Raw genomic sequence first — 27,424 nt, forward strand, 5'->3', positions numbered from 1 at the left:
ACTGGCAACCACATTTTGTTCTTATATAAATACCGAAATGAAGCCGGGCGTGGCGCTGTGTGCACTTGTGCGGTTAATATCACACTTTATCCATCCACTGACTCATGAACGGATGTGTTTGCCTGCTACTCCTTTGGGCTGTTGTGAACAATACAGATAAGTCTATGTTTGGCTACCTGTGCACATTCGTGTGTGTGGTGTGCGTGTGTGTGTGTGTGTGTGCTCACTCATACATGTGTGTGGAATGCCTAGAGGCTGACATTGGGTATCTTTCTGGATTTCTCTCCACTCATTCAGTCAGGGCCTCTCCCTGAACCTGGAGCTCTCCCGTTGGCTAGACTGGTTGGCCAGTGAGCCCCCCGGGGATCCTGCTGTCTCCACGTTCCACCTCCCAGTGCTGGGATTACAGATGTGCACCACCACGTGATTGCATTGTAATCACTCTACCCACGAGCCGTCTCCTTAGCCTCTGAATGTCTATTTATTTACTTCTGAGGAAGGTCTCATTGTGTAGCTCTGACTGTCCTGGAACTTGTTATGTAGACCAGGCTGGTGTCACATTCGTGAGTTCACCTCTCTCTGCCTCTCAAATGCTGGGATTAAAGGTGTGTGTCGCCACACCCAGCTGAATGTCTATTTTTACGTCTGTGCTGGTACAAACCTAGGCCTGAATGGTGGGTCCTTCAGTAATTCTGTGTCTCAGTTTCCAGAGGCCCTGCCGTTTTCCTCAGCATTGCCCGGCCTCACAGCCCACATCTGGACCCAGCATCTTTGAGAGGTGGGAAGTGATTCCTGGGTCACACTTCCCTCCTGTTCCTTTAGAGACAGGCTCTATGGAATTTTCTGGTGTCTACTTGATCTGTGTGCAGTATCCCGGGGGCTTCTGGGTGAGCTCTACCTGAGCCGTGCAGTGTCGCAGGGGCTTCTGGGTAAGCTCTACTTGAGCTGTGCAGTGTCATGAGCTCTACCTGATCCATGCGGCGTTACAGGGCCTTCTGGGTGAACTTCTGACTTTGCTGTTCAACACTGTGGAAGTGATGCTAGCTGGTGGTGTGCGGGCTGGATAAAGACCATGGCTGTGGCAGCAACCTTGATTGGGGGGGGGTGTAGGTGAGGGTTTGGTAAACTTGCTAGCTTTGATAGTCTTGCTCCTCAAACACAGGGTCTATCCAGTTCTGACCACATGCCCCACACATTCGAGGGAGATTATTGTCATGAAGGGAGAGTGTGTGCTAAGGGGAGGTTACTGTAAAGTTCCTGACTAGCGGGAGACCCTATCTGAAAGAAAAAAAAATCCAAGTGGATTGTGCCTGAGGGATGGCAGCTGAGGTGGTCCTCCTGCCTCCACAGCCACCTGCACATGCACACACGCACAGGAAAGAGACAGGAGACATCTTGTGTCTTCACTGCATCAGGGTTGGAGGTTCCAGGACAAAGAATGAAAGTCACAGGCCACAGGCTTCCCTGGGTCTAGTGATCCATCCACATGACACTTGTTTGTTGTTTATTGAACTCCTACTGTGTGCAGTGATCCACCCATACTACACCTGCTTACTAAGGTCCTACTGTGTGCCCACTACAGGGTTTGGAGATGTGAATGAAAATGAGTCAGAGATCACTTTTCTGCCCTCTGGAGACATGTTCTTGTGGGTCGCTCTCTTGACCAAGGTCACTTTCTGCAGCGAGCAGCCCAGTTCTTTCTCCAGGGTCCCTCAGCATCTGGGAGATCCCAAAGTCAACAAATAAGAAAAAATTGAGGAGTAGAAAAAGGTGCTTAGATGATCATGTACAAGGATGTGCATTTATTTCCTGATTGAAAGTGGTTATGTAAAACTGTGTCCAGCAAGAAGAAGAAGAAGAAGAAGAAGAAGAAGAAGAAGAAGAAGAAGAAGAAGAAGAAGAAGAAGAAGAAGAAGAAGAAGAAGAAGAAGAAGAAGAAGAAGAAGAAGAATGTCCATCTGAGGAAAAAAGAAACCAGGAACACATGTGCAGGGATGCTTCTGGGGTGGGCCTGAGGATGCTTCTGGGATGAGGATGGGGATGCTTCTTGGATGAAGCTGAAGATGCTTCTGGGAGGGGGATGCTTCTGGGAAGGGATGCTTTTAGCTGCACCTAACAGAGATCTCAGTACTGTCTGAGTAATTCTGAAGGAAAGTGCACAGTAGGGAAGCCATGAGCAACACAGCTCTAAGGCTCTTTTCTCTTCATGTGCTCTGTGAGCTAGCTTCCTCATGGTTTCAAGAGAGCTGATAAGTTCCTCAGATGTCATCATTGCAACATTAAGTGGACATGGAAAGCACTTATCTCTCTCATTTTCTTTTTAAAAAACTATGTATGTGTGCCTGTGTTAAGGCCTTATGTGAGTGCAGTGCCTGCAGAGGCCAGAAGAGGGCGTCAGATTCCTTGGAGCTGGAATTACAGGCATTTGCCAGAGCCACTTGCTGTGTAAGCTAGGATTCAAACACCAGTGCCCTTGGTTTAACAACACACATTCTTAATCCCCGAGCCATCTCCTCAGCACCCTGTTTCTAGAAACTTTCTAATCTAGCCTTCACACAGGCCTGTCAGACATCCCCTGACTAGTTTTGCATGTAATGTGAGTTAGGAATTGGGGCTTATTAGTTCTTTTTATAGGCACACAGCTGTTCCAACATTGTAAGTTGGAAAAGCCCGTCCTTTCCTGTTGGGACTTTTTCCAAACCCAATTGATCACACGTGGGCTTTTCTAGACTCTTTAGTCATCCCTGCTGACCTCTTGCCTAGGCTCCACCTTCTGAATCACTCTTGCTTTAGGCTGACTTCACACCATCCAGAGAAAGGCCCTGGCCTGCTCCATGTACCTCCTCAGGAGACACCCTGGCACATGGACCGCAGGCCAGAGCAGTGTCAGACAGCAATGCCTAGCCCATTCTCCTTGATACCTAGGCCATCCTCCATGAGGGGTCGGGGACCACAGGGAGCCCCACTTGTCAGGATTTCCTATGGAGGGGGACAGGGTGGCTCTTCCTCAGGTCACCCAAAAGGATTGTGGGTACCTCAACCGGAAAGCTGCGGGTGCTCAAAGCCAACTTTTCTGGGAAGAGGATGGGCCAGAGTTTAAACTAGGAAGCTGAGATGCACAGAGTTTGGAGTGTGTACACACTTGAGTGCATGCGCGTATGTGTGTGCATGTCGGTGTGTGCGCTCATATGTGTGTGTGTGTGTGTGTGTGAGAGAGAGAGAGAGAGAGAGAGAGAGAGAGAGAGAGAGAGAGAGAGAGAGAGAGAGAGAGAGAGAGAGAGAGAGAGAGAGAGAGAGAGACCCATGCTGTCAGGATGTCCTGCAGGGGGTGGAGGGGACACCTCTGACTCAGACTTCTGACATTTTCGCACCTTTGCGGGACTGTAGGAAACCTCCCCAAGAAGCACATCACAGACAGATATTAACGTTGGTGCCATCCTCCAGCGACACCAGTGACAGTGAGAGAATGGCCTTAGACGCCTGTGTGACTCAGTCAGGACACAGGGAGACCAAGTGAGCGATGACCTCCGGGTGGAGTTGCGCTCTTCTCCTAGAGACTGAGCAGCGCAGGCGCAAGCGCAGGCGCAGGCGCAGACGCAGGCTCTCCATCCTGCAGACCCCGGAGCAGCTGGGCCAGGCGGGGTGGTGGGAGTGAGCCCTGAACCGCTGTCTCTGGCCCAGTTTTCGTTTGTTTGTTCTTGAAAACATGGGGATGGGCAACGGTTGCTGCGTCAAGTGGCTCAAATATTTCTTGGGATGGCTTCAAATCATTCCTGCAGTACATGTGACTTGGAGGCTGGTCCCACAGCGGGACTGGGCTCGCCGTAAATCATCCAGCCCTGGCTGCGGGGCCATGGATGTAAGGCTGGGACTCTGACCGCCTCTTTTGTCCTCAGGAGCTCTGTCCGTTCTAGTCATCAGCGCCTCTGCCTTCTCCTCAGCTGCGTCCGCTGGGTCTGGGGATAGGGTGGGGATGGGGTGGCGGTAGGGAAGAGGGAGGGACTTCTTGCAAGAGAGAGCAAGTCCTGGAATCTGTGGCACCATCCTAGGGAAGAGGCAGCAGCATCCCCTGCCCCCACCACACTGGAATGAAAGTGAACAAGAAGGGACCAAAAAGGTGCAGAAACGACAGAAGTCTGAGTCAGAGGTGTCCCCTCCAGCCCCCTGGCAGAGCTCCCTGGGGCTCTGGGGCGAGCTCTGACCACTGGGCTCCCGTTGGAATCCTTGCCCTGAATTTCCAGGAGAGCAATAGATGGCTGCCTGGCTTTCCCACGAAGGCAGAGGTACATGCCTGATCCCAGAACTTTCCTTTTTGGAGCCTCAGTTTCCCTATCTTGAGGGGAGCGGCCGCTTGGCCTAGAGTCTGGTACCCAGTAAGGATTTGGCACATGCTGTCCACCACTGATGCTGTTGGTCTTTGAGGGACAGAGCAGGCACCCTCCGGAGGGGATGGGAGGGGCACGGTGAGCAGGGCAAGCTAGACCCCTGTATCTGACATGGTCCAGACCAGGGTACATTCAGGGCTCACTCAGGTCGTCGGAGGATAAGGAGGCTTTTTGACAACCAAGTGTCGGGTAACCTAGGCTCTGATGCAGCCCTTTGGCTGCCTTGGGTCCCCCTGCGGACACAGGACAGGGATGGTTATGAGCCAGAAACAATGGTGTGTGCTTCCCACAAGCAGCTGGGCACAGGGCTCTCCACAGCGAGTATGTCATGTGTTGGGAAACAACACAAACAGCGGGGGAAATGTAGGCTCTCTTGAGTGGGAATTTTGGAATGAAGCTGATTGCCGTGGCTTGCCTGTGCTGTGCCTGCAGGCCACGGGGGAGGCCTTTCATTCCATGGAGATGGTTATTCCCCTGGGGAAGCCCCGAGCACCTGGGACACCTGGGCTTGAGGCAGCCACATGGCCACCCTGACTGGGCAATGTGATCAGGTGAAATGGGATATCGGCAGGTGGACGGCAAATGCCTGCCCAAGGTTCCCTTCCGTGGGGACCGAGGGAGACAGGTTGAGGCTAGCCCCGGACTCCTCTTTCCATCCTGTGTCTCCGAGGGCACCTGGTGGTCCTTGCAGAGAGGCGGGGGCAACAAGAAACACCTGCAGGGATCACATCATTTCTTCTTCTGGCTCCTTAGAATTTTCTCTTTAGATTTATTCATTATAGTCCATGTATGAGTGTTTTGCTTGTATGTATATGTGTGCATCATGTCCGTGCTTGGTGCCCATGAAGAATAAAAGAAGGCACTGGGTTCCTCGGATGTGGAGTTATGGCTGACTATGAACTCCCATGTGGGAGCTGGGAACCAAACTAGGGTTTTCTGCAAGATCAGCTATGCTCTTAACCACTAAGCCATCTCTCCACCCCCACCCCACCCTCCTCAGGTCACCAGGCAGTTTTCAGAAATCAAATTGAAATCTGGGTAAGGTGACACATACCTGTAACACAGGCACTCGTGAGGCTGAGGGAGGAGACCCCTTGGGTTCAGGGCCAGCCTGGGCTACATATTGAGACTCACCCTCCCCCACTACAAAGCCACCGAGACTCAAGCCCAAGGTTCTCTCCATCCCTTGATGGAGTTAGGTCCATCTCTACCCTGACCTCCCGGCATCCTCTGCCTTCTGTCCTCCTGGCCTGTCCTCTGAATTTAGCCACCATGAGCTGTCTGTATTTGTTAGTAAGCCGGACCAGGTTGCTTCTCCGGCTAATATTCTGCCAATGCCTTTGGGCAAACCTCAGAAGGGCTGGTGAAATACATAAGGTCCTCCAGGTTCTAGCCTTTGTCCCCTCCTCTGTCATCATCTCCCTCAGTTCCACTGGGTGACCCACGGTTGGCCTCTCTGCTCTCCTTGCCTTTGCGCATGCTGTTCCAGCCTCTCAGTGCCCTTCCTCTCGCTCTCGCTGGCTTCTCAGACTTGCTTCATGGCCTCCTCTGACCTCTTAGGCCCAGCCCCTCCTTTCTCTGAGCTCTCAGAGCTCTGGGTAATTCTTCTGTTAGCACTTATCTCACTGACTTAGAATTATTTGTTTACATGACTCTCCTCCTCAGGGTAGGAGCATACTCCTTTAACAGCGCATCCTGGTGTACCTGACATACAGCTTAGTACCAAGTCCTCTGTTCTGGGTCCCAAAATCTCACCATTTGGATCCTGGCTCCTGGTTGCTACTGCCTTCCCACAGCTGGGGCCTCTCTTCTTACTCCAACAGCTGACCCGGTCCTGCCCAGGTTCTTTGCGCAATTGCAACCATCACCCAGGAAGAGTTAACAAAGCCAGGAGAGTCAACTTCCAGTTGGACTTGGCTGCAAACTCTGCACTCAGGCCTTGAACCTGGTTCCTGCTACATCCCATGGGATGGACAGCTCTTCAAGAGACCATTGCCCCAGGTCTCTGGCCCTCATCTAATCCCGAGTCTCTGAGTTGTGTCCTGTCTGCCCCCTGCCCATGGCCAGGGCTCAGTAACCCAACATCTCTTCCCCTTGCAGGTAGCAGAACCTTTGCTGGGTTCCTGTCATGTCACAGAGCTCAGCTGCAGAGGAAGGACACACACATCCAGACACAGCCCCAGTGACATGGCTTAGTCAGAGCTAGGGCTAGGACACCGGCTGTAGGTGCAGGACAAACTGGTCCCAGTAGCCTCAGAGATGGAGGAGCTCGAGTTGGTCCAAAGGAGAAAAGATGGAGTTGGGTGTTTTTCCTCGAGGCTGAGGCAGTCTCAGCCCAGAGCGCTCAGCTGTGTCCAGGGTCTGTGTGGCCTCACCCAGGGTGCTGTGTTCAGAGGAGACACCAAGGAATCAATGATGCTTGGCAAAGCTGCTCTTTCCAGTTAGGCAGCATCTAATGAGTTGCCATCCTGTGCCAGGCACACCAAAAGGCACAGTCTCCACTCCAACGGGCTCTTGGTCTGTCAGGACATAAACCACTGGGAGTATACAGGCTGGGAGAGTAAAGGGCTGCGACCGAATAAAAGCAATCAGCTCTGGCCAGTCTGACAGTGGACGGAGTACTCCGCCCAGCTAAGTGATGGAGGAATATCTCAGGCAGTCCAAATGGCAGAGAGAGCACCCCCTACTCAGCCTGATTGTGGAGAGGACCATCTCCCACTTAGCCCAGTAGTGGAGGCAGCACCGTGACCCACCCATGGCAGAGGAGCACAGTGGACCAGCCCACTTCCGTGTGTCCACGCCCCTTTATATGCAGCCCATGAGCTTGCTTAGGCAGGTGACCAGAGGAGTGTGTGCCCGATCCCCTGGAGTGTCCCCATATGACCTGCAACACTATCTTACAATACTCAGAGGGAGACACCAGAGCCCGAGGAATTTGGGGACCTTCTACGTTTGGCTTCTGATGCTGCCTACATCACTTAGTAGGTGCGTTCATCTCTCTCTCTAAGCCTCCGATGTCCCGATGTCCCGGATCAAATAGGTTTGGTCTTAGCATTCCTCCCCCCGCCCCCCGCACCCCTCCCCCCCGCCCCCGCCGCCAGGATGGTATCAAGCTTCTAGAAAATATCTGTGAAATGCTGTGCTCATGGTGGACTAGAGGCTTAGGCTTGTTGATTTTGACAAGGATAATTCCAATATCGGGGAGGCTCAGAGCCACTGGGGTCCCTGGGATGGCTGGGTGGAGGTATAGTGAATGCAAAGCAGGTGTCCGCGGATTCCCGCACCCTCATCCCTCGCCCTTGGCTGCGGCCCCACCTCCCTCCTGCCGTCTGCCCTGCGTCCTCTTCTAACCTCCGGGCTGGACCAGGGAGCCGCGGGGCTGGGAAAGTTTGAGTCACGCCGCGGGGCGCTGTGGGGGAGGTGCGGGAGGCGGGGTGGGCGTTAGGGACCGCCTCGGGCTCCCACCAGGGGGACCCTGGCGCGCCTGGGTCCGTTGAACCCGCTAGAGCGAGACTGCACTGCTATCTGCGCGTCCCCTCGCGGCTGCAGCCTTCGGCTCAGCATGACGCCTGGGGCGACGCTCCTGCCGCTGCTGGTGGCGACCTCCACTGTAGTGGCGGTGATCACTTCTGACGCGCCCACGAGGACGCTGTCCTCCGCGACAGGAGATGCCACCCTGGCCTTCGTCTTCGATGTCACCGGCTCCATGTGGGATGATCTGATGCAGGTGATCGACGGCGCCTCGCGCATTCTGGAGCGCAGCCTGAGCAACCGCAGCCGGGTCATCGCCAACTATGCGCTGGTCCCTTTCCACGACCCAGGTAGCGCCCCGCGCGGTCCTTGAGGTCCCCTCTTTCACCCAGCTCTCTCGCGCCCTGGCTTCGGTCCACCTGGCCCTCCCGGGTCTCACGATGGCAGAGTCTGAGCGACTTCTGGCATCTTCCCACTTCCTGGCCACGCCTTCTCCTGCCTCGCCCAGGTTGTCCCTGAGGTTGAGACTTTCTAGCTTGACCTCACCCTTCCCAGCCTCACCTCTTCATCTGTGAAATGGGGAAACATGTTGAGATATTGCCTTCCTTCCTTTCCTCCCTGTCACCCTCCCTCCCTCCTTCCTTCTCTCCCTCCCTCCTTCTTTCTCCTTTCCCTTCCGTTTTTTGAGGCAGGATTCCCATGTAGCCCAGGCTGGTCTCCAATTTGCTGTGTAGTGGAGGATGACCTTGAACTCCTGTCCCTCCTGCCTCAGCTTCTAGAGTGTTCGGATCACAGAACTGCACCAACATATCTTCTTTATCGGGTGCTGGGTATTGAACCCAGGGCGCCAATGCACAGTAGGCAAGCACTCTGCCGACTGAGTTACTTTCCTGAGGTTTTTCTTAGAGTCATCTCCCAGCTTGCGCATGGGGGGAGCCAGGACATCCCAAAGGCCACTTTTTCACGGGGGAAGCGCAGCCGTTTGTGGAACCCATGCTGGAGTAACTCAGCCTATTGCCTTTTCCGCTTTGCTTGCCTAGCTCTCAGCAAAGCAGGTCTCCATGACACCTGCAGATTGTCCCTGCAGTCAAGAGCCCTTACCTTTCAGCTCAGGGTTGAAAACACTCCCTTTGAAGCCTCACTATGGAAAGTCTCTTGCACACAGAGGAGAGATGTCCTTCATATCCGCAACTCTAATTACTTCTCATAACTTTGTTTTTTTTTTTTTGAGACAGGGCTTCTCGGTGTAGCCTTGTACACTCAGTCTGTAGACCAGGCTGGCCTTGAACTCACAGAGATCCGCCTGCCTGTGCTTCTTGAGTGCTGGAATTACAGGTGTGCGCCACGGCACCCAGCTTCTCAACATTTTTTTTTTTATTAAAAAAAATTCAAATTTACACTTAAGGAGGAGAGAAGCATGGATTTGGGCTCCTCTATACGCCTGCCTTACTCCTGAGAGTTGCATTTGTTATTCTCTTTGAAGGCGCAAAGTCTATCCAGGCTAGCGTTAAAGGGCCCCGCTGCTAAGACAGTCTCTGCACAGCGCTGGCGGTGGAGTGTTTGAGGAGACACGCCCTCTGTGGGTGTCAATCACAGAATCTTCCCGGGGCTTGACTCCCCGCCCTCCAGTCTTCAGTCTCTGCCTTCTGAAGCTTTGCTCCTCTGCTCGCTGGGGCTCCTGAGGTCTAAGCGCAGGGACCAGGGCTCTAGAAAAGACTCCTGGGAGACCCAAAGCGATACTGAGATTGGGTGTGGTGTGGAGGTGGGTCTTTGCTGGCACGCAGGTCAATCTTTAACTCCCCAACTCTCTCCCACTTTTTAGTTTGGTCTTGGCTTCCGGAGGTGCTATTGCCCTTGGGGGAGCCGAATTATGATCCATCCCAGCCATTTGCCTTCTAGTTGGAGTGACCGAGACCTAGGTGCAACAGGCTTTCCTGAAGCCACCTGCCAGATGATACCGTTACTGTGTTTGTCTTGAAAATACTTGGTTCCAATTGCAGGATGGGGTGACAGCCTCTTGAGACAGTGTCTTGAGCACAAAATGGGGCTTCTGAAGGTTGTACTTGCTGCCCGTTCCTGGCCCTAACTTCAGATGCCCTGTGGGCACTGAGTGGGTGTGTGGGCCACCAACCTTCAAGGCTTAACCCTTCACTCCTCCTTCCTTCCTTCCTTCCCCCCAGTCTTTGCTCTCTCTCTTCTTTCCTTTCCTTTATCTCTTTCTTTCCTTCCATGTTTTATCTGTGATTCCTTTTATGTCTTTCTTTCTTTCTAATTTTTCAATATTCAGTTGTGTGTGTGCGTACGCACATGCCATGGCGTGTGTGTTTAGGTCAGAGGATGGCTTGCAGGAGTTGGTTCTACCCTTCCACCCTGTGAGGTCCCAAAGCTGGAGCTTAGGTTGACAGGCTTGATGGCAAACGCCTTTATCCACCAAGCCATGTCACCAGACCTCTGGACTTCATTTTAAATCCATTAAAATTTGAATGATGCTCATCTTTAAAAAAAATATTGGTAGTAAAATACATTCTCATCAGAATGAAGTTTACTACAGACGTAAAGGAATCTTTCCAATTGGAAATGGCGTTCTAGCTGCCAGGAAATGAAAACTGGCAATGCAACTGACATGAAGAAAGAATTAAATAGTCATCATTAAAGGAAAATATATATACAAAGCTCCATGGCCTGTTCCCTTTCCTCCTTACAGAGCCAGATTTGAAGGGACCAAGGTCCTCTAGATGGGCCAGGGATGCTCTAGAGGGGCCAGGGATGTTCTAGAGGGGCTAAGGGTGCTCTAGAGAGTTAAAGGATGCTCTAGAGGGACCAGACATGCTCTAGAGGGACCAAGGGTGATCTAAAGGGACCAGGGATGCCTGAGAGGGACAAGGGATGCTCTAGAGAGACCAGGAATGCTCTAAAGGGACCCAGGGTCCTCTAGAGGGGCCAGGGATGCCTGAGAGGCACCAGGGATGCTCTAGAGGGACCAGGGGGTTTTCTAGAGACACTTAGCTGACTTAGAAAGGACATATGAACATTTTGTTTGTTTAACATCCTAGAAGCTTTGGCATCACCACTCCATTTCTGGTGCAGAGGGTGCATCTATAAACTCCAGAGTAGACAAGAGCACAGCTGAAAAGAAAGCTGGACCTCAAATTCAGATGCATGGTCTCGATGCACTTTTCTTCATGCAGCCTTGTGCTTCTTTCTTTCTTTCTTTCTTTCTTTCTTTCTTTCTTTCTTTTTTATGGTTTTTTCAAAACAGGGTCTCTCTGTGTAGCCTTGGCTGTCCTGGACTCACTTTGTACACCAGGCTGGCTTCGAACTCACAGTGCTCCACCTGCCTCTGCCTCCCAAGTGCTGAGCCTTGTGTTTCTTTGGAGTTCAGGTTTCTACTGTTCATTCTATGGCGTAAACATTTATTCTAACAATGTTATGTTCAATTTTACAATGTGGAAAGAACTTTGGGAAGGACATGACCTCAGGGGGTGAAGAAGGGGGCTCCTCTGCTTGGGTCTGGTGAGCACGTGCCCTCACCTGAGCATCCTGGTAGCTACCTCACTCAAAAACAATTAAATTACATACATACCTTTACTTACTTACTTGCCATGTGCATGTTTGTATGTGGATGTGTCACAGCAAATGTGTGGTGGACACATGTTCTCTTCTACCACGGGGTCATTAGGACTGGTGTGAGCACCTTTCCTCTTGGGCCATCTCACTGGCCCCTCACTCCTCTTTTTTCTTTTCTTCTTTCCAAGACAGGGTCTCTCTGTGTAGCCTTGGGTGTCCTGGACTCACTTGTAGACCAGGCTGGCCTCGAACTCACAGAGATCTGCTTTCCTCTGCCTTGGGAGTGCTGGAATTAAAGATGTGCGCCACTACGCCCAGCTTCCCTAAAGCTACCCCCAGATTCCACAGTGGAGAAAAGCTCAGTGATTTAGAAGGCCCACAGAGAGAGGGGTGCTAGGACTCATACTGAGGGGCCAGCAGCCTAGTGGGGGACAATTTGGGGGCACGGGACATGACACATGCAGCTGGGCATGGTGGCTCACACCTATAGTCTCAGCCTCAGGTGGCTGAGGCATGAGGATTGGAAGTTCAAGTCCCAAGTTCAAGATACTGTCTCAAAATGGGGGAGGGTAAATGGCTGGCTGGGTGAGAGCTGGCTGTCAGTGTGACATGTAGGGACAGGTGTGTGTGTGTGTGTGTGTGTGTGTGTGTGTGTGTGTGTGTGTGTGTCTGGCAGTTCTTTTTGGTGGAAATGGGGTGGGATGGGGCTGGATGTAGCCAATCCTGTTGCCTGCTGCCTGCTTCCCATAGCTGCCAAGGACTGGGAGGCCTTGAATTGCCTTGTATGGGCCTGAAAAGCATTGAAGCTGGGGTCTGGCTGTGTCTGCTGAAATCAGCACATGGAATGCCCTTTAGTAGACAATAAACTAGAGATGTAGGGATTTCTGCCCTGCCCTCCCACCAGCTCCATGTTCTGGGAGCGGTGTGTGTGTGTGTGTGTGTGTGTGTGTATGTGTGTGTGTTTGTGAGCATGCCGGGTCTTGGTGGTGGTGCTTCTGGGATGCACAGCCTTGGAAACAAAGAATGACTTTGAGCTTTGGAAATAATTTTAGTATGTTTTTTCTTTTTTTCATTACAAAAGGCAGGGCCAGCGAGATGGCTTAGTGGGTTAAGGTGCTTGCTGCTAAACTTGATGACGTAAGAATGCATAGTGGAAAAGGAGGAGCGACTCCCGAATGTTGGCCTCCGATGTCTATTCCTATGCACATCCAATAAGTAAATGAATTAGGAGCTGGAGAGGCAGCTCAGCAGTTGCTAGCTCTGCCTGCTCTTCCAGAAGACACAGGTTCTATTCTGCACACTCACACTGGAGTGAGGGGGGGGGCGGGCACACCCACCACTGGAGTCTGTAAGTTCCAGGGGATCTGACGCCCTTTTCTGGCCACAGATGTACATGTAGTCAAAACACCCATACATATAGACTGAAATAACTACAAAGATTCAAAAACATAGAAAGGAAGTTTTAAGAAACCATAGCTGGGTGTGGTTTCCAGTGCCTGTAAGTCCCTAGGACCTGGGGGGGGGGGGGGGCGGAGACCAAGGCTGGAGGAGCGGTTAGAGCCGTTGAGAGCAGCCAGGCTACATAGCTAGCGAGCCTCATTTCAAGAGAACAAACAGATGAGCCAAACTGGACAATTTCCAGGGTGGAATAGTGACAGACTCTCTGTCGCTTTTGACTGAAAATGCAGATGGATTTGTGCTTCCCTCCAGTAAACACTCCAAAGGCCCCACTCCCCGGGGTGACATTGCCAGTGGCCACAGTGGAGTGCCTAGGCCACTTCTTACACTGCAGGTGGGTGGTGGCTCCCCAAGTCTGTGGCATCTTCTAGGCATTTGAGGTGCCATAGTACAGATGCCCCCAACTTGGGAGTTTGGGGAGAGGCCAGTATCTTGTTTGCGTGGCTTCTGAGGCTCAATGCAGTTTGAAGTGTTCATTAGAGTGTCCGCCCTCCCCCCTCCCTCCCTTCCTCCCTCCCTCCCTCCCTCCCTCCATCCTTCAGTCCCCCTGTGATTTTCTCCTCTGCATTGTCAGTTTCACTGTTGGTTCTTTTGGGGGAGTGGGGGTGCTGCGCATGCTTTTCTTCCTAATGAGTTCACTTCCTGATTCACATTATGTTGATGGTGTCAATAATTTACCATTGTTTAGTGCTCACCCCCTGTGGGGGCGATGGGTGGAACTCAAGTGCCCTACCACTGATCTGTGTCCTCTGCAGAGGGATCAGTATTTTCCCTGGTCAGTTGCCTTTCCATATTGTTTGTGATTCCTGGGGTTTGAAGGGCTTCAACATTTATGTAGAGAAATCTATTGGCCTTTTCTTCATTGCATTTTCCCACTTGCATACTTAGAATGGTGTATTTTATATTTTCATCATAAAATTAGTTATAGGTAATTTATTTGTTTTGTTTTTTATTTTCTTGGCATCAAATCCTTTTAATGCCTTTAATTAAAAATAAATTGGCCTACAGTGTAAAAGAAAATCTAACATATAGCTGGAGTGTGTGTGTTATTGTTGTTGGTGTTGGTGGTAGCTCATGCTTTTAATCACAGCACTCAGAAAGCTGAGGCAGGTGGATCTCTGTGAGTTCAAGGACAGCCTAGTCTACAGAGCGAGTTTGTGGACAGCCAAAGCTACCCAGAGAAACCCTGTCTCAAAAAACAAAAAACAACAAACAACAAACAAACAAACAAACAAACAACCCTAAAAAAAAACAAAAAAAGAAAAAGAAAAAACTAATATAATGAGATATTATAATTAAACAAAATTATTAATAAATAATTACTTATTTAGATTCATTTTGTAAAGTTATCCTTGCTCTGTGCATGTGTGTGTATGAGGATATGTGGTGCAGGTACTCGCATCTGTGTGTGTTATACATGTACATTTGCTTATGAGTACATGTTCCTGTACGCATGCGCATGTGTGTACATAGAGGACAGAGGCTGATGTCACCATATTTTTGAGGCAGGATCTCTCACTGAAGCTAGAGAGCATCAAGTCAGTCTGGCTGGCCGGCTGGCAGCACACCCCTGGGATCTGCCTGCCTCTGCCTTCCCAGCGCAGGCTTTACGGCTGCTTACCACTGCGCCCGGATTTTCCATAGGTGCTGGCGATGTGGACCCAGGTCCTCAAGCTTGGGAGGCAGGCACTTTACTGACCGAGCCTTTCTTTTCCATCGCTGGCTCTTGCTTTGTTCCCAAATTACCAGAGTAGGAGGACGCCTGGGTTTCCAGATTTTCTGCTGCAAGACGATTCTTGTGCCAGGAACACACTATCTTAATTATCAGCCTTAGTAACACATGTTAAGAGAGGGACTCCTGTTTTTCTATTATTATGATGGTAACTCATTTGTTTGTTTGTTTTCCAAGTCAGGCTAGCTATGTAGCCCTGGCTAGCCTTAAACTCATAGAGACTGACCTGCCTCTGCCCCCAGAGTGCTGAGATTAAAGGCGTGTGCCACCATATCTAGCTTTTTTGTTTGTTTGTTTTGTTTGAGATGGGTCTTACGTAGCCCAGGCTGGCCTAGAACTTGGCCTTTAATCACTGACTGTCCTGAGACTCCACATTTGCCACTGTGCCCCACCACATTTTCCTGTTTCTGTTTTTTGAGATAGTTCTGCTATGCAGCCCAGGCGGACCTTTGAACTCATGATTGCTGGGATCACAGGTGTGTGCTCTCATGCCTGGTTTTATATTTCTCATAAAACTTTTAGTCAGTCAAAAAAAAAAACCCCAAAAACAAAAAACAAAAGGCCAGGCATGGTGGCACATGCCTTTAATCCCAGCACTCAGGGAGGCAGAGGCAGGTGGATCGATGTGAGTTCGAGGCCAGCCTGGTCTACAAAGTGAGTTCAGGACAGACAAGGCTACACAGAGAAACCCTATCTCAAAAAACCAAAAACATACAAACAAACAAACAAACAAAACTTTTAGTCAAGGTTTTATTCCATAACAGTTTTAGATTTTGGAATTAATGTGAAGATCGAGCAGAAATGTCCTGTATGTATTCTATGTGCATGTGTGCTGTGTATGTGCTCACACATGGTATACATACATATACATGTATGTTACACATATGTGGTGTACATGCATGTGTGTGTGTGGTATACATTCATATCCATATGAGGTGTGCATATTTATGCACAAGTGCTGTATATGTGCTCTTGTGTGGTGTACATGCACACACATGCATGTTGTACATACGTGATGTGCATGCATGTGCATGTGTGATGTACATGTGTGGTGTACATGCAGGAGACACTTCACCCACTGAGCCATCTTTCCAGCCTTGGGGCATTTTACGACCATGCTTTGCTGGTTAGGTGCTTTGGGTCGGAGAAGAACAAAGAGGGTCCGATGCCAGGGCTACCGTATCCAGGAAGGATGGACTCTCCCCAGGGCGGCCTGCACACCCTGCCGTGCCTGGCAGTGGCCCTCCGGTGGGAAGGGGACCCTTGCTCTTCCTCTGTTGTCTCTTTGGAAGCTTTAGGAGTGACTGGGACTTTCCTTGTGTAAGAGAGTGGTCTTTTCTTTCTCATTTATTTACTTGTTTTTCATGTAGTCCATGTATGTATCTTGTTTGCCATAGAAGCACATCTCTTTTTATTTTTATTTTTCCTAGCTTGGTTCTGATCCAAGACTACTTTGTTTATTTTCTGGCTCACTCTTCAGGCTTTGGTCCTTGGAAACTCATTAGCTTGGCTTCTGTGTTCCTGTGCACATTCCTAGGGCAGCCTGAGAGAGCTTTTATTTTTTTAATTTTTAAAAATATTTATTTTTTTTTTTCAAGACAGACTTTCTCGGTATACTAGCCCTGGCTGTCCTGTACTCACTACGTGTACCAGGCTGGCCTCGAACTCACGAAGATTCACCTGCTTCTGCCTCCCGAGTGCTGGGATTAAAGGCGTGCGCCACCACGCCTGGCTCTGGGAGAACTTTTAAAGCATTGCTCTTATTTACTGATACATTTATAACTTTTATACAAGGCTTCATGTAGTCTAGGCTGGCCTTGAACTTGCTATAGTGACCTTGAATGTGTGACCCTTCTGCCTCCCCTCCCTGAGTGCTGGGATCACAGGTGTGCCCCATATCCCCTTATGCCACTCTGAGATGGAAGCCCAGGGCCCAGTGCATGCTGGGAAAGTACTCTGCTAACCAGAGCTGCAGCCCCAAGCTCTACAAGGTTAAACCCTGAGCACCCCTCGCCACACTTTGGTTGCCTTTGTTGGGGAATGACGTCAGCAGCCAGGCTCTGGTGCTAAGTGCGCTTGTGCTTGCTTAGGGTCTCTGCTTCTGACCCCTTCGACGACGGAGCAGGGAGATGTGAGTATACACAGAATTTACTTGTGCTTCTATCAGTATTTCTAGTTTACTTTTTTTTTGTTGTTGTTGTTGTGCAGTGGTGGCGCACGCCTTTACGTCTCAGCACCGGAAAGGCAAAGGCAGGCGGATCGCTGTGAGTTCAAGGCCAGCCTGGTCTACAAAGAGAGTTCCAGGACAGCCAGGGCTATACAGAGAAACCCTGTCTCAAAAAAACAAGACAAAGCAACAACAACAACACAACTGGGGAGAGGATGTGAGCAGACACGGGCCGTGCATGCATAAGGAGGTCAGAGGTCAGCTTGCAGAAGTCAGATCTCTCCTACCACGTGGGTCCCCTGGGTCCACCTCAGGCTCCAAGGCTTGGCAGCAAGCTCTCCTACCCGATGAGCCATCCTGCTGCCCACATTGTGCCTAGCTATAACCATCTCATCTCATAACAGCTAATTCTGACTGTCAGCTTCACTGGGTGAAGAAACACCTCCGGCATTAATGGGGCACGCTCTTGTGCAGGGGTTTCTAGAGAAGACAGACTGACTGGGAAGGCCCTCCTTAAATGCAGGCAGCAGACCCTTTCAGCTGAGGGCCCCAACTGAATTAAAAGGGGGAGGAGTAGGAAGCCGGTGGAAGCCAGGAGAAGCTGCCTAGCACTTCCAGACCTGTAGACACACGAGCTGGCCTAGTACATGCTCCCCTCACCATGAGCTTTAATGTTCCTTCCTGATGCGATAGACCATAAACACCCCCCTCTCTCTCTTTGACACAGTTTCTCTGTGTAGCCCTGGCTGTCCAGGAACTCACTCTGCAGACCAGGCTAACGTCAAACTCAGAGATCCACTTGCCTCTGTCTTCTGAGTGCTGGGATTAAAGGTGTGTGCCAGCCATCAGACCATAACCTCCTAACTTTGGGTCCAGATACATCCTCTCTGCACCCCCCCCACCCCCCCACCCCCGCCTCTGCTTCTGCTGTGTATCTTATCGCAGCAGCAGGAAGGATGCTTAGCACACACCCGCATCCCTCCAAGCAGAGCATGCCTGCGTACTGATGTCTCCAGCACTAAATCACTACCACATGCACTGTTGTAACCTTCCCACGTAGAGCTGGGCTGAACACATGTGGCTTATCTCTAACCTCCCGTTGCAAAGCTGACAAACCTGGCTTGCCGCGTCTGTCTGCCATCCATCCCAGCATGGACAGGCACGGGTTCAGCATCGTTTAACTCCTAGCCCGGTGGGAAACAGCCTTATTAACTCAGGCCCAGGCTCTCCTTTGTCCTCTACACGCCCTCCCCCCCCCCCTTTTAAATCGACTTACACCAATTTCTTCTTCTATTTTTAAACCTCATTTTATCTCTTTGTTTTTATGCTGCTAGAGACGGGAGCCAGAACCTTCTTTCTTGCTTCTTATTTTGAACAATTTCATGTGGCCTGGCTCCCTGGGTACCCAAGGATCATCTTGAAGTCCCGACTCCCCTGCCTCTACCTTCCAAGTGCTGTCTAAGCACAGATTCTGTTGCTTAGCAACATCCCCATCTCCTCATCGTCTTCATTTAAAAACTGCTCTGAAGTATTTATTCTTTCAGATGAAATATTAGGTGACAGAAAACCGTTGTTAACGTCTTTTTAAAAAGTCAGCTTTGGGCTGGAGAGATGGTTCAGCAGCTAAGAACTCTGGCTGTTCTTACAGAGGACCCAGGCTTGGCTTCCAGCATTTGCTCTGGGTAGCAGATGACTGCCTGTAAACCCAGCTCTAGGGACCTGAATCCCTCTTCTGGGCTCTGGGGCACCTGCACTAACATGTGCATGGCCATATATGTGCACGTGTGCACACACACACACATACACACAAGTAAAAATACAAGGTAGGTGATACACACTTTTAATCCCAGTGTTCAGGAATCAGAGGCAGATGGATCCCTATGAGTTCGAGGCCAACCTGGGGTCTACGTAGCAAATTCCATGTCAGGCAGGGCTTACCTAGTAAGATCCTGATGCAAAGATAAATAAATTAAATTTAAATTAAAGTCTTCTAGAAATTGACTGTGATTTTGCTCACAATTTTGCCTTATCTTGAATTTAGTTATAACGGTTATCTGAAGGAATCTACCTGCTCCCCAAAATCCTGATCCTTCCTCTCCTAGCACACTTCCGTTAACGAGGCTCTATTTATTTTCTCCTACAAGTTCCTCCGATTAAGCAACTAAGTTAAGATCATTTTTAACTGCATTCTTTCCCATGAGGTACCATGTTGGCCAATATGTTGTTATCTACATGTGTCCATGTGTGTGCAGGTGAGTGTGTGTGTGTGTGTGTGTGTGTGTGTGTGTGTGTGTGTGTGTGTGCGCGCGTGCAGGTGGTGTGGGGGGGCAGGGGCAGAGGTTCGTGTTGGGGATCTTCCTTGGTCTCCATTCAACTTATTTTTGGAGACAAAGTCTCTCAATGAACGAGGAGCTCCGGATAGGCTAGCCTGGCCGGCTAGATAGCCACAGCGAACCTCTTGTCTCGCCCTCTCCAGTGCTGGCTGGGGTTCTGGACTCACATCACGGCTGCTGGTGTTTACGTGCGCACTCATGCAGCCAGCTCTTTACTGCTGAGCCTGCTCCCTAGGCCCTCAAGATTTTTCTTTAAACTAAGCTTAGGTGGTGTCTGAAGCTTCCTGGGTTGATGCACACTGTGCGCAGGCTCCTGGGGTTGACTGCGCAGGCTTCCTGAGCATGCGCAGTTTCCAGCAGCGCTCTCCCCCCAGCCCGCTCAGCTCTCACTTTTCTCCAGTGTCTGCCTTGTCAGCTGGGCTTACCGAATGATATCAAGGAAAGGTGGTGGGCACAGGTGTCCTGTCTCATTACGCCACTTACATCGCTCTCTCTCTCTCTCTCTCTCTCTCTCTCTCTCTCTCTCTCTCTCTCTCTCTCTCTCTCTCTCTCTCTCAAAGATTTATTTATTTATTATGTATACAGTGTTTTGCTTGCACGTACACCTGCACACCAGAAGAGGGCACCCGATCTCATTACAGATGGTTGTGAGCCACCATGTGGTTGCTTGGAATTAAACTCAGGACCTTTGGAAGAACAGGCAGTGTTCTTAACCTCTGAGCCATCTCTCCAGCCCGGGTTGGTTGTCTCTTGGTGCTGGGGGACAAATCCAGGGCTGTATGTGTGCTAAACGTGCACTTAACCACTGAGCTACAGCCTGAGCCCTAAGATGTTGGCTCTTGATTTGAAGTTTGTTTTTGGCTTTTTGTTTTGTTTTTAAACCAGCAGGCAAAGGACGGCACTTCTTATTTCTAACACCCCAAAAGCAAAAAGCACAAAAACTGAACCAGAAGAAAAACCCAAATAAGAAAGCAAACTCAAAAACAAACAGAAAGGAAACAAATTCCCATGATAGGGTTGAGGGCGCTGCCCAGCTGAAGAGCCCTCGACTAAGGTGCACGGAGCCTTGACCCTAGTCCTTAGCATCACATGAAACCAGCAGTGGTGGTCAAGCTCTGTAAACCCAGGCCCTGGGAGGTGGAGGAGGCAGGGGTCAGGGATTCAAGGCCATTCTCCAACATACAGAGAGTTTGGGGCTAGCCTGGGCTACACGAGACTCTGTCTTAAAACAAAAATAACACACATACGCAGAACAGTAATCCTCCGTGGGGCTTGGGAACGGCTACTGATTTTAGCAGGTACATTTCCAGCTTTTGTTGTGGCGTTGCTAGGGTCTGTTTCCGGTTGACCCACATATACAATCCCTCTGTTGTGACTGGCTCCCACGTTCCTTGCTTCAGCCCCTGCTCATGGCAGCTTTCCCCCTTGTACTGAGCTGGCTTCCTCGCTTGAGGACAGGTGCAGGAGGTTTGTGTTTGGGTTAGTCTGTTCAAACGGTCCGGGAAGCTCTACTTTTCTGCTCTTCGTCAAGCTTTGGCTCGCGGTACAGGCCCTTCCAGTTAGTAATCTGTTTCCTTCGAACACTGCCAAAGCAGGGCTTGGGGGTGGAGCACGCGCTTTGCTTGCACAGAGCCTGCGTTCCATCGAGACAACAAAGCTCGACCCCGAAGCAGCAAAATGAATATACGTTTATAAAACATTCTAAGAGTACAGTGTTCAAGAAATGCAAAGTTTAGTATTCTTATGTCCTTCCAGGCAGTGTGTGTGTGTGTGTGTGTGTGTGTGTATCTGTGTGCGTGTGCTTGTGTGTGCATGTGTGCAACAATATATAGCCAACTTATCTGACTTACATGCATACACTCCCCCTCCCCCTTTTTAGCTGTGGGTGTGACTGCGTGAGTGTAACGGTCAGAGGAAGGCTTTTGGGAGTCCATTTCCCCCTCCACCATGCGGCTCCTGCGAAGTAAGTTCAGGTCATAAGCCTTGGTGAACCATCTCAGCGACTTCCATATACATATGCAATCTTAATTTTTTTCGAAGTACACACTTTAAAAACCAGATATATTTATTCTTATTTTATGTGTGTTTTCCTGGAAGTGAAACTGCTCTGTGGAAACGGCCCCCCCCCCCCACCTTTTGCACTTTGCTCAGTATAGAAAACCTCCCTGCGTTTTGCCCCGCCCAGGACACACTGGGAGACTGCGTTGATCACATCCCAGCCGGTCTCTCTGTCTGTTTAGTGTGCTATAAGGACTTTATGCTAAATTGATACGTGACAGATAGTGGCCTGTTTTAATATGCATATGTCTGACTGTTGGCTGGTTTACTGTCCCCTCCTGCCTTTGGGTCTCCAGGTGCGCCACCATCCTGAGGAGAGGGTTTGGGTCAGCTAGGATGGGCTCAGAACTGCTCATGGCTGGGGCGGCTTTTTAGTACGTGTGGGGGCCACTGGCGTTCATGTGTATGTGCGGAGGTCTTTACCGTCTCTCTGCACTCTGATTACTGTGCCCTGCCCCCAGGAGCTTCTCTCCCTCAGCCCGACAATTCTCTCTCCTTTTACCTAAAGCCGTTTATCTTCTTAGGCCAGATGTCCTCCCTCCCTCAGCTTTGGGGTTTCCCCCTGCTTAGCCCAGGGGTCCTCATTCCTTTAGCCCAAGGGTATCTCCCTTAGCCAGAGGGTCCTTGAGCCTCTCCTGGGACCCTCCAGGCACCTGTAAGATGTCAGCTACCTCAGGCCGGTTCTAGTTATCCTGATGCAGTCATTGAACCCTGGATGTATCCTGGGACCAGCCTGGCTCATGTCAGGTCAGCAGCGAGGAGTGGCCTGACTGGACGGGACAGTCCCTTGTCAACGGTTTTCCAGGCTTGAGTCTTTGCAGAGAAGGGATGTTGGGGGGGGCGGTGGAGGAAGAGGGAGAGACGGGGCTGGGTGTCTAGGAGGTGGGTGCCTGACTGTGGGGGCCCTCAGAGGCCTGGTGTGTGTGTGTGTGTGGGATTAGGCCAGCTTCTCAGGGTCAACCTTATCCAATAGGTAAGTCTGGAAGGTGCCATCTTGCCCTAGTACCTCAGTGCAACCATACAGACGCAGGTTACCACACTCCTAGGTCTCTAGTCACGGCGGTGGCCACTCTTGCAATGGCATTCCTGAGTTGAGGTGCTAACTTGGCGGAGAAGGCCAAATAGGACCGAGAACAGCATCCTGGGGATAGGGAACAGCAGAGACAGAAGCTCTGAGGCCAGCAGGACTGTGCCCAGCACATAACGAGTGAACAGCAACAAACCAAGCCAAGATCCGCTGAGTATTCAGGAAGAGAAGCCCTGGCAGAGGCATTGGAGGGGCTTCTGGGCTCCTGGAGGGGCAGCAGAGGCTCTGGGAACATTTTTTTGTTGTTGCTCTTTTTGGACAGAGCCACCAGCTTAGTGGTTCTTGTCACTTGGGGGTATCTTCAGAGGTGCCGTCTTGGCTCTGGCTCAGGGAATGACAGAATCCCAGCAGCCTACATGACATTTTTCCAGCCTCTGCCTCCTAGAGATGAGACAACCGAGTCCTGGAGAGGGCGGGCACAATGGTGCAGGGCAGGGAACTCTGCTGAGGTTACTGTAGGTGGAGGGAAATTGGAGTGTGTGTGTGTGTGTGTGTGTGTGTGTGTGTGAGAGAGAGAGAGAGAGAGAGAGAGAGAGAGAGAGAGAGAGAGAGAGAGAGAGACAGACAGACAGACAGACAGAGACAGAGACAGAAACAGAAACAGAGAGACAAAGACAGAGACAGAGAGACAGAGAGACAGAGAGAGACAGAGACAGAGACAGACAGACAGACAGACAGACAGACAGACAGAGAGACACAGAAAGACAGAGACAGACAGAGAGACAGACAGAGACAGACAGAGACAGAGAGACAGAGACAGAGAAAGAGAGAGAGAGAGAGAGAGAGAGAGAGAGAGAGAGAGAGAGAGAGAGAGATGGTTACAGATGACGTCTGAGGCCCGGCTCCATACCTGACTCTTGCCACTGGAACCAGTAGGGCCAGACAAGAGGCTGGAGAAACAAACACCTGGATTCTTCCCACGCTGCTTGCCCTACACATGCCCCGGGGGCTTCTTCATGTCCACACAGAGACGATGTTCCCCCCTGTAGAAAGGACGAGCCTTGGCCACCCTTCTGGGACTCATACGCAGGAGGGTGGCTGAGGGGAGTCGAGGTCACAGGCTTTACTCATTCCCACGGCCAGCATGCCCAGCTTCAAGGGGCTGCACGCCACATCTGCCCAGCTGTTTGGCAAATGTCCTCCTCCAGTCACGAACCTCCCTCCCCTTCAGAAGCAGTGAGGCTCGGGGAATGAGCCCAGAGCATCTGCAGCCTCCAGCTTCATTGACAGCTTGGAGCGGGGGCAAGGGGGAGGGGGGTCAGAATGACCCAGATTCCAGCCTCATCTCCACTGACTCCTGCTCATAATTCCTAGGTCAGGTCGCTTTGTCTCCCAGGACTCAATAGTAGACTATTGGGCTAGGGATGTGGTTCAGTGGGTAGCGTGCACAAGGCCCTGGGTTCCACCCAGACTGTAAAGACTGAGTCTGGCCCTGTACCCTGTGTCGGCTGGAAGCTGGGTATGAGAGTGGCTGACCTACCCAGTGATGGCACAGGCAGCCCTCGCTGATGACAGCACACCATGCATCTCTGTGGCTCCCCTGACAGGCAGCCCTCGCTGATGACAGCACACCATGCATCTCTGTGGCTCCCCTGAACAGATGGTGGATGATTCTTGAGTGCACAGACCCTTCCCGGAGTCCCGGAAGCTGATCTTGCTCTGGGATTGAGGACCGGGGAAGGCAGTGTGGTGCCTACTGAGATGCGTGTGTATGTTTGCTCACTCGGGCAGGAGGAGGTCAGATAAGAAGGCAGCTGCTTTGGGGTGGCATGGTCTTCTAGAGGCACTCCCCCCCCTCCCCCATCACAGGATGGACTTTCCCAGACCTGGGTAGCAGAGAATGAACCTTACATGCTGGTTTGGGGAAGCTCAGCCCTCCTGCCCAAGGGCTGCCCAGGTTGTTACAGCTTGTTCCAATAAAGTGCTTAAAGGCAACTGGGGGTGGAGCAACGGGTCAGTGGTTAAGAGCACTTGGAGGAACCAAGCTCGGTTTCTCAGCATCACATGGTGGCTCATGACTGTCTGTAACTCCAGTCCTAGGGGATCTGACGCCCTCTTCTGGCTTCTGCAGGCACTGCACATATATGCAGGTGCGCGCGCACACGCACACACACACACACACACACACACACACACACACACACACACATAGAGGCATAAATACACATAAATGAAAATAGGTCTTTAAATGAACTGAGGAGATGGTTCTGTAAATAAGTGTTTGTTATGCAAGTGTGAGGGCTGGAGCGCAGATCCCCAGAACCAAGTACATGTCAGGTGAGAGTGACAGCCCACCAGGAGTCCCAGTCCACAGCAGACAGAGCCGGGATCCCTGGAGTGAGCAGGAGAGCTCTGAGCCCAACGGGCAGATTCTATCTCCGTGTATAAGGCAGAGAGCAGTTGAGGCGGACGCCTGATGTCAACTTCCGGCCTCCACATACATGCATACACATGAATACCCACACACATGTGGATGTGCTTATGCATGCATGCACACCATTCATACATACACAGGCAAAAAGAATGCTCTTTTTAGAAGCCAATGACATAAAACATTCAAGGAAAAAGAAAAGCAAAAGATCTGAGCGGTGACTAACATTCGATCTTGCCGTGTAGAGCAATGAAAAAGCCCAAACCTTTAACTATTCATGTCTGTCCAAGGAAGGAAGGCCGCTCATCCGTCACTCATCGTCTATTAACCGACCATTCATTTTCATCTCTCTCCATCCATCCATCATCTGTCTGACTAACCATCCATGTATCCACGCATGCATTCATCTCTGTCTGTCTGTCTGTCTGTCTGTCTGTCTGTCTATCTAATCTACATATCTTTCTATTTATCTACCTACCATCTCTTTTTTTTCCTACCATCTATTTTCCACCTATCTATCATCTGTCTGTCTGTCTGTCTGTCTGTCTGTCTTTCTCTCTATCTGTAGTTTAAATAGCCTGGGCTATTATCTGGCACAGGGACAACCAGGGGCTGGGAATGGCTTAGAGGACAAAATGTCACTGCACAAGTGTGAGCACCCAGGGTGTTAAAATATATGAAACCCACGGATACCAGAATGTGTGAGTCTCAGCTGTGTGCTCTCAACAGATGACACGCCATGGAGCCCACACTCCTCTCGGGGTCTAGAGCACTGCTGTCCCATCAGCTGAGCCTTCTGTCAGCCCACAGGCAGCTCCTGACTGGCTTCTTACCAAGGGAGGCATGTAGCATGCGCACTCCCGGGTCTGGCTTCACGTGAGACTCACCCACACTCTTACCTGTGGTTTCATCTGTTCTGTTGCTGAGTTTGGGAACAGGTCACAGTGGTTCCCCATTATCCACAGCTTCACTTCCCATACCTCAGTCCCCAACAATCCACCAAGAGCTGAGATCATTACATAGAAAATTCTAGAAACCGCTCCCTAGCTTTAGACATCTTACCACCCGAAGCCTCACACCACCCCACTTTGTCCTCCCCCAGGAGGGGAGTCATACCTTTTGCATAGTATCCACACTGTATACGCTGCCCTTCCATACGCCACTTTTTAGCTGTTGAACTCCATAATGAGCCAAGATGGGCTCTGTCTGGCGGTTACTAGGGTGGGAGAACTTTGCCTCCAGCTTGGGGTCACTGTGAACATGATTGTTATGCACACCTGAGCAGAAGGCTTTGTGGGCACCAGTGTTTTCATTTCACCTGCTTAAAGAGTTACGAACAGAATGGCCAGGTCCACAGACCATAAGCTGGTATCTTTCAGAAACATGCGTTCTCTTCTGAGGCAGTGAAGCCCTTGCTCCAATCTTGCTGCCTCTTTGATATGTAGATGGACTTCCTGGGATGCTCCTGCTTACTGCTTGGCCTGATGTTGGCTGCTTGCTGTGTAGTCCCTGAATGGAGCTAAGGTTTCCTGATCCATTCGGTTTCCCAGCATCCCTTTCCCTTGGTTTGCCCTTGACCCTCCTGTGTTCGGGGGGAAACCCACCAGCATCTCTCTCTTCCCACAGATATTGGCCCGGTGACCCTCACGGAGGACCCAGTGGTGTTTCAGAGAGAGCTGAGGGAACTCTACGTTCAGGTGGGCTGCCCGCCATCTTTATTGGTCTTCCTCTTCTGTGACAAGAGCCCACGGTCTTTGTCCCACTTGGGAGCCAAGATGGCGTCCTCCTTCCTTCAGGCCCTGCCTGCTCCTCAGTCTATAGCCCACGCCTCATTGCGGGTCCTGGAAGCCAGTACCTCTTGGGCTCCTTTCCTCAGGACATGAAACAAGTGCCTCACAGAGCCCTGGTGCATAGCGGGTGCTATTTTAATAAATGAGTGAGGGGGCGATGCTGCTCCAGTGAAGGTATGAGTAAAGGCTGGAGGGACAGCTTAGCTCAGACCTCTATGCAGGTCTGAGCCTGGGTCACATGTTCTTGGCATAAAACACCTGGCTTCAGCATCTGTCCTTCTCCTGGCCACCAGGTTCCTGAGAGGAGGGATTCCATAGGTGGAGCCTGCTTCTCAGCTGGAGCGCGGCCTACATCATCGGGGGTTCAGGAAGTCCTTCTAGGGCAAAAGTGAATTAAGAAGGAAATTGTGTTGTGGGGTCGGCTGCAGGCCGGGCTCGCAAACAGTGCGTGCTCTCACCTCACAAAAGGTCTGAGTGCTGCCAGGCAGGAAGGGCGTGAGTGTGTCTCCTGGAGGGCCTGATGACAGGGCAGGTGACAGGGAGAGCCTTTCTTCTCGCCTGGCCTAGCTCCACCCCCCTTACACTGTGGCTGTCACAGGACTTCTTGAGGTTGCCCACAGTGGCGCTCCCTTTCAGCCTTCCCTTGTCGTGTGTCGTAATGAAACGCTCTCGTGAGCTGGGGGACAGCTCATTCGGTAAAGTGCTTGTCACTCAACATGAAAATCCCAGTTCAGCTCCCCACCGTCCATGTCAGAAGCTGGGTGTGGTCACCCACACTTGTAAGCCCAGCAAGGATGAGGCCGAAACAGGAGGATTGTGGAGGCCTGCTGGCCAGGATGCCTGACAGAGTTAGTGAGCTCCATATCCAATGAGAGACGTGTCAGAAAAAAAACATGGTGAAGAGAGATAGAGGAAGACATGGAGCATTGACCTCTGGCCTCCGCACACACTTGCATACGTGTGTATGATCATCCCCACATACTTGTGCACACACACAGATAAGTG

The 27,424-nt window shown here is 51.0% G+C and overlaps 1 protein-coding gene across 1 annotated transcript in view; it reads left to right on the top strand.

Annotated features, from left to right (window-relative positions):
* Positions 1 to 7,859: 7,859 nt before the first annotated feature.
* The window catches only part of HMCN2 (hemicentin 2), a 161,204-nt gene continuing 141,639 nt past the window's right edge, over positions 7,860 to 27,424 (top strand). The window contains 2 exon segments of the mRNA XM_084799943.1: positions 7,860 to 8,206; positions 26,256 to 26,326. Of these exon segments, the coding sequence (XP_084656069.1) occupies positions 7,948 to 8,206; positions 26,256 to 26,326 (330 nt within the window). The 5' untranslated portion in view covers positions 7,860 to 7,947.

Source organism: Acomys minous (genome assembly GCF_964271855.1).
Source record: "Acomys minous genome assembly, chromosome: 10".
NCBI lineage: Eukaryota > Metazoa > Chordata > Mammalia > Rodentia > Muridae > Acomys > Acomys minous.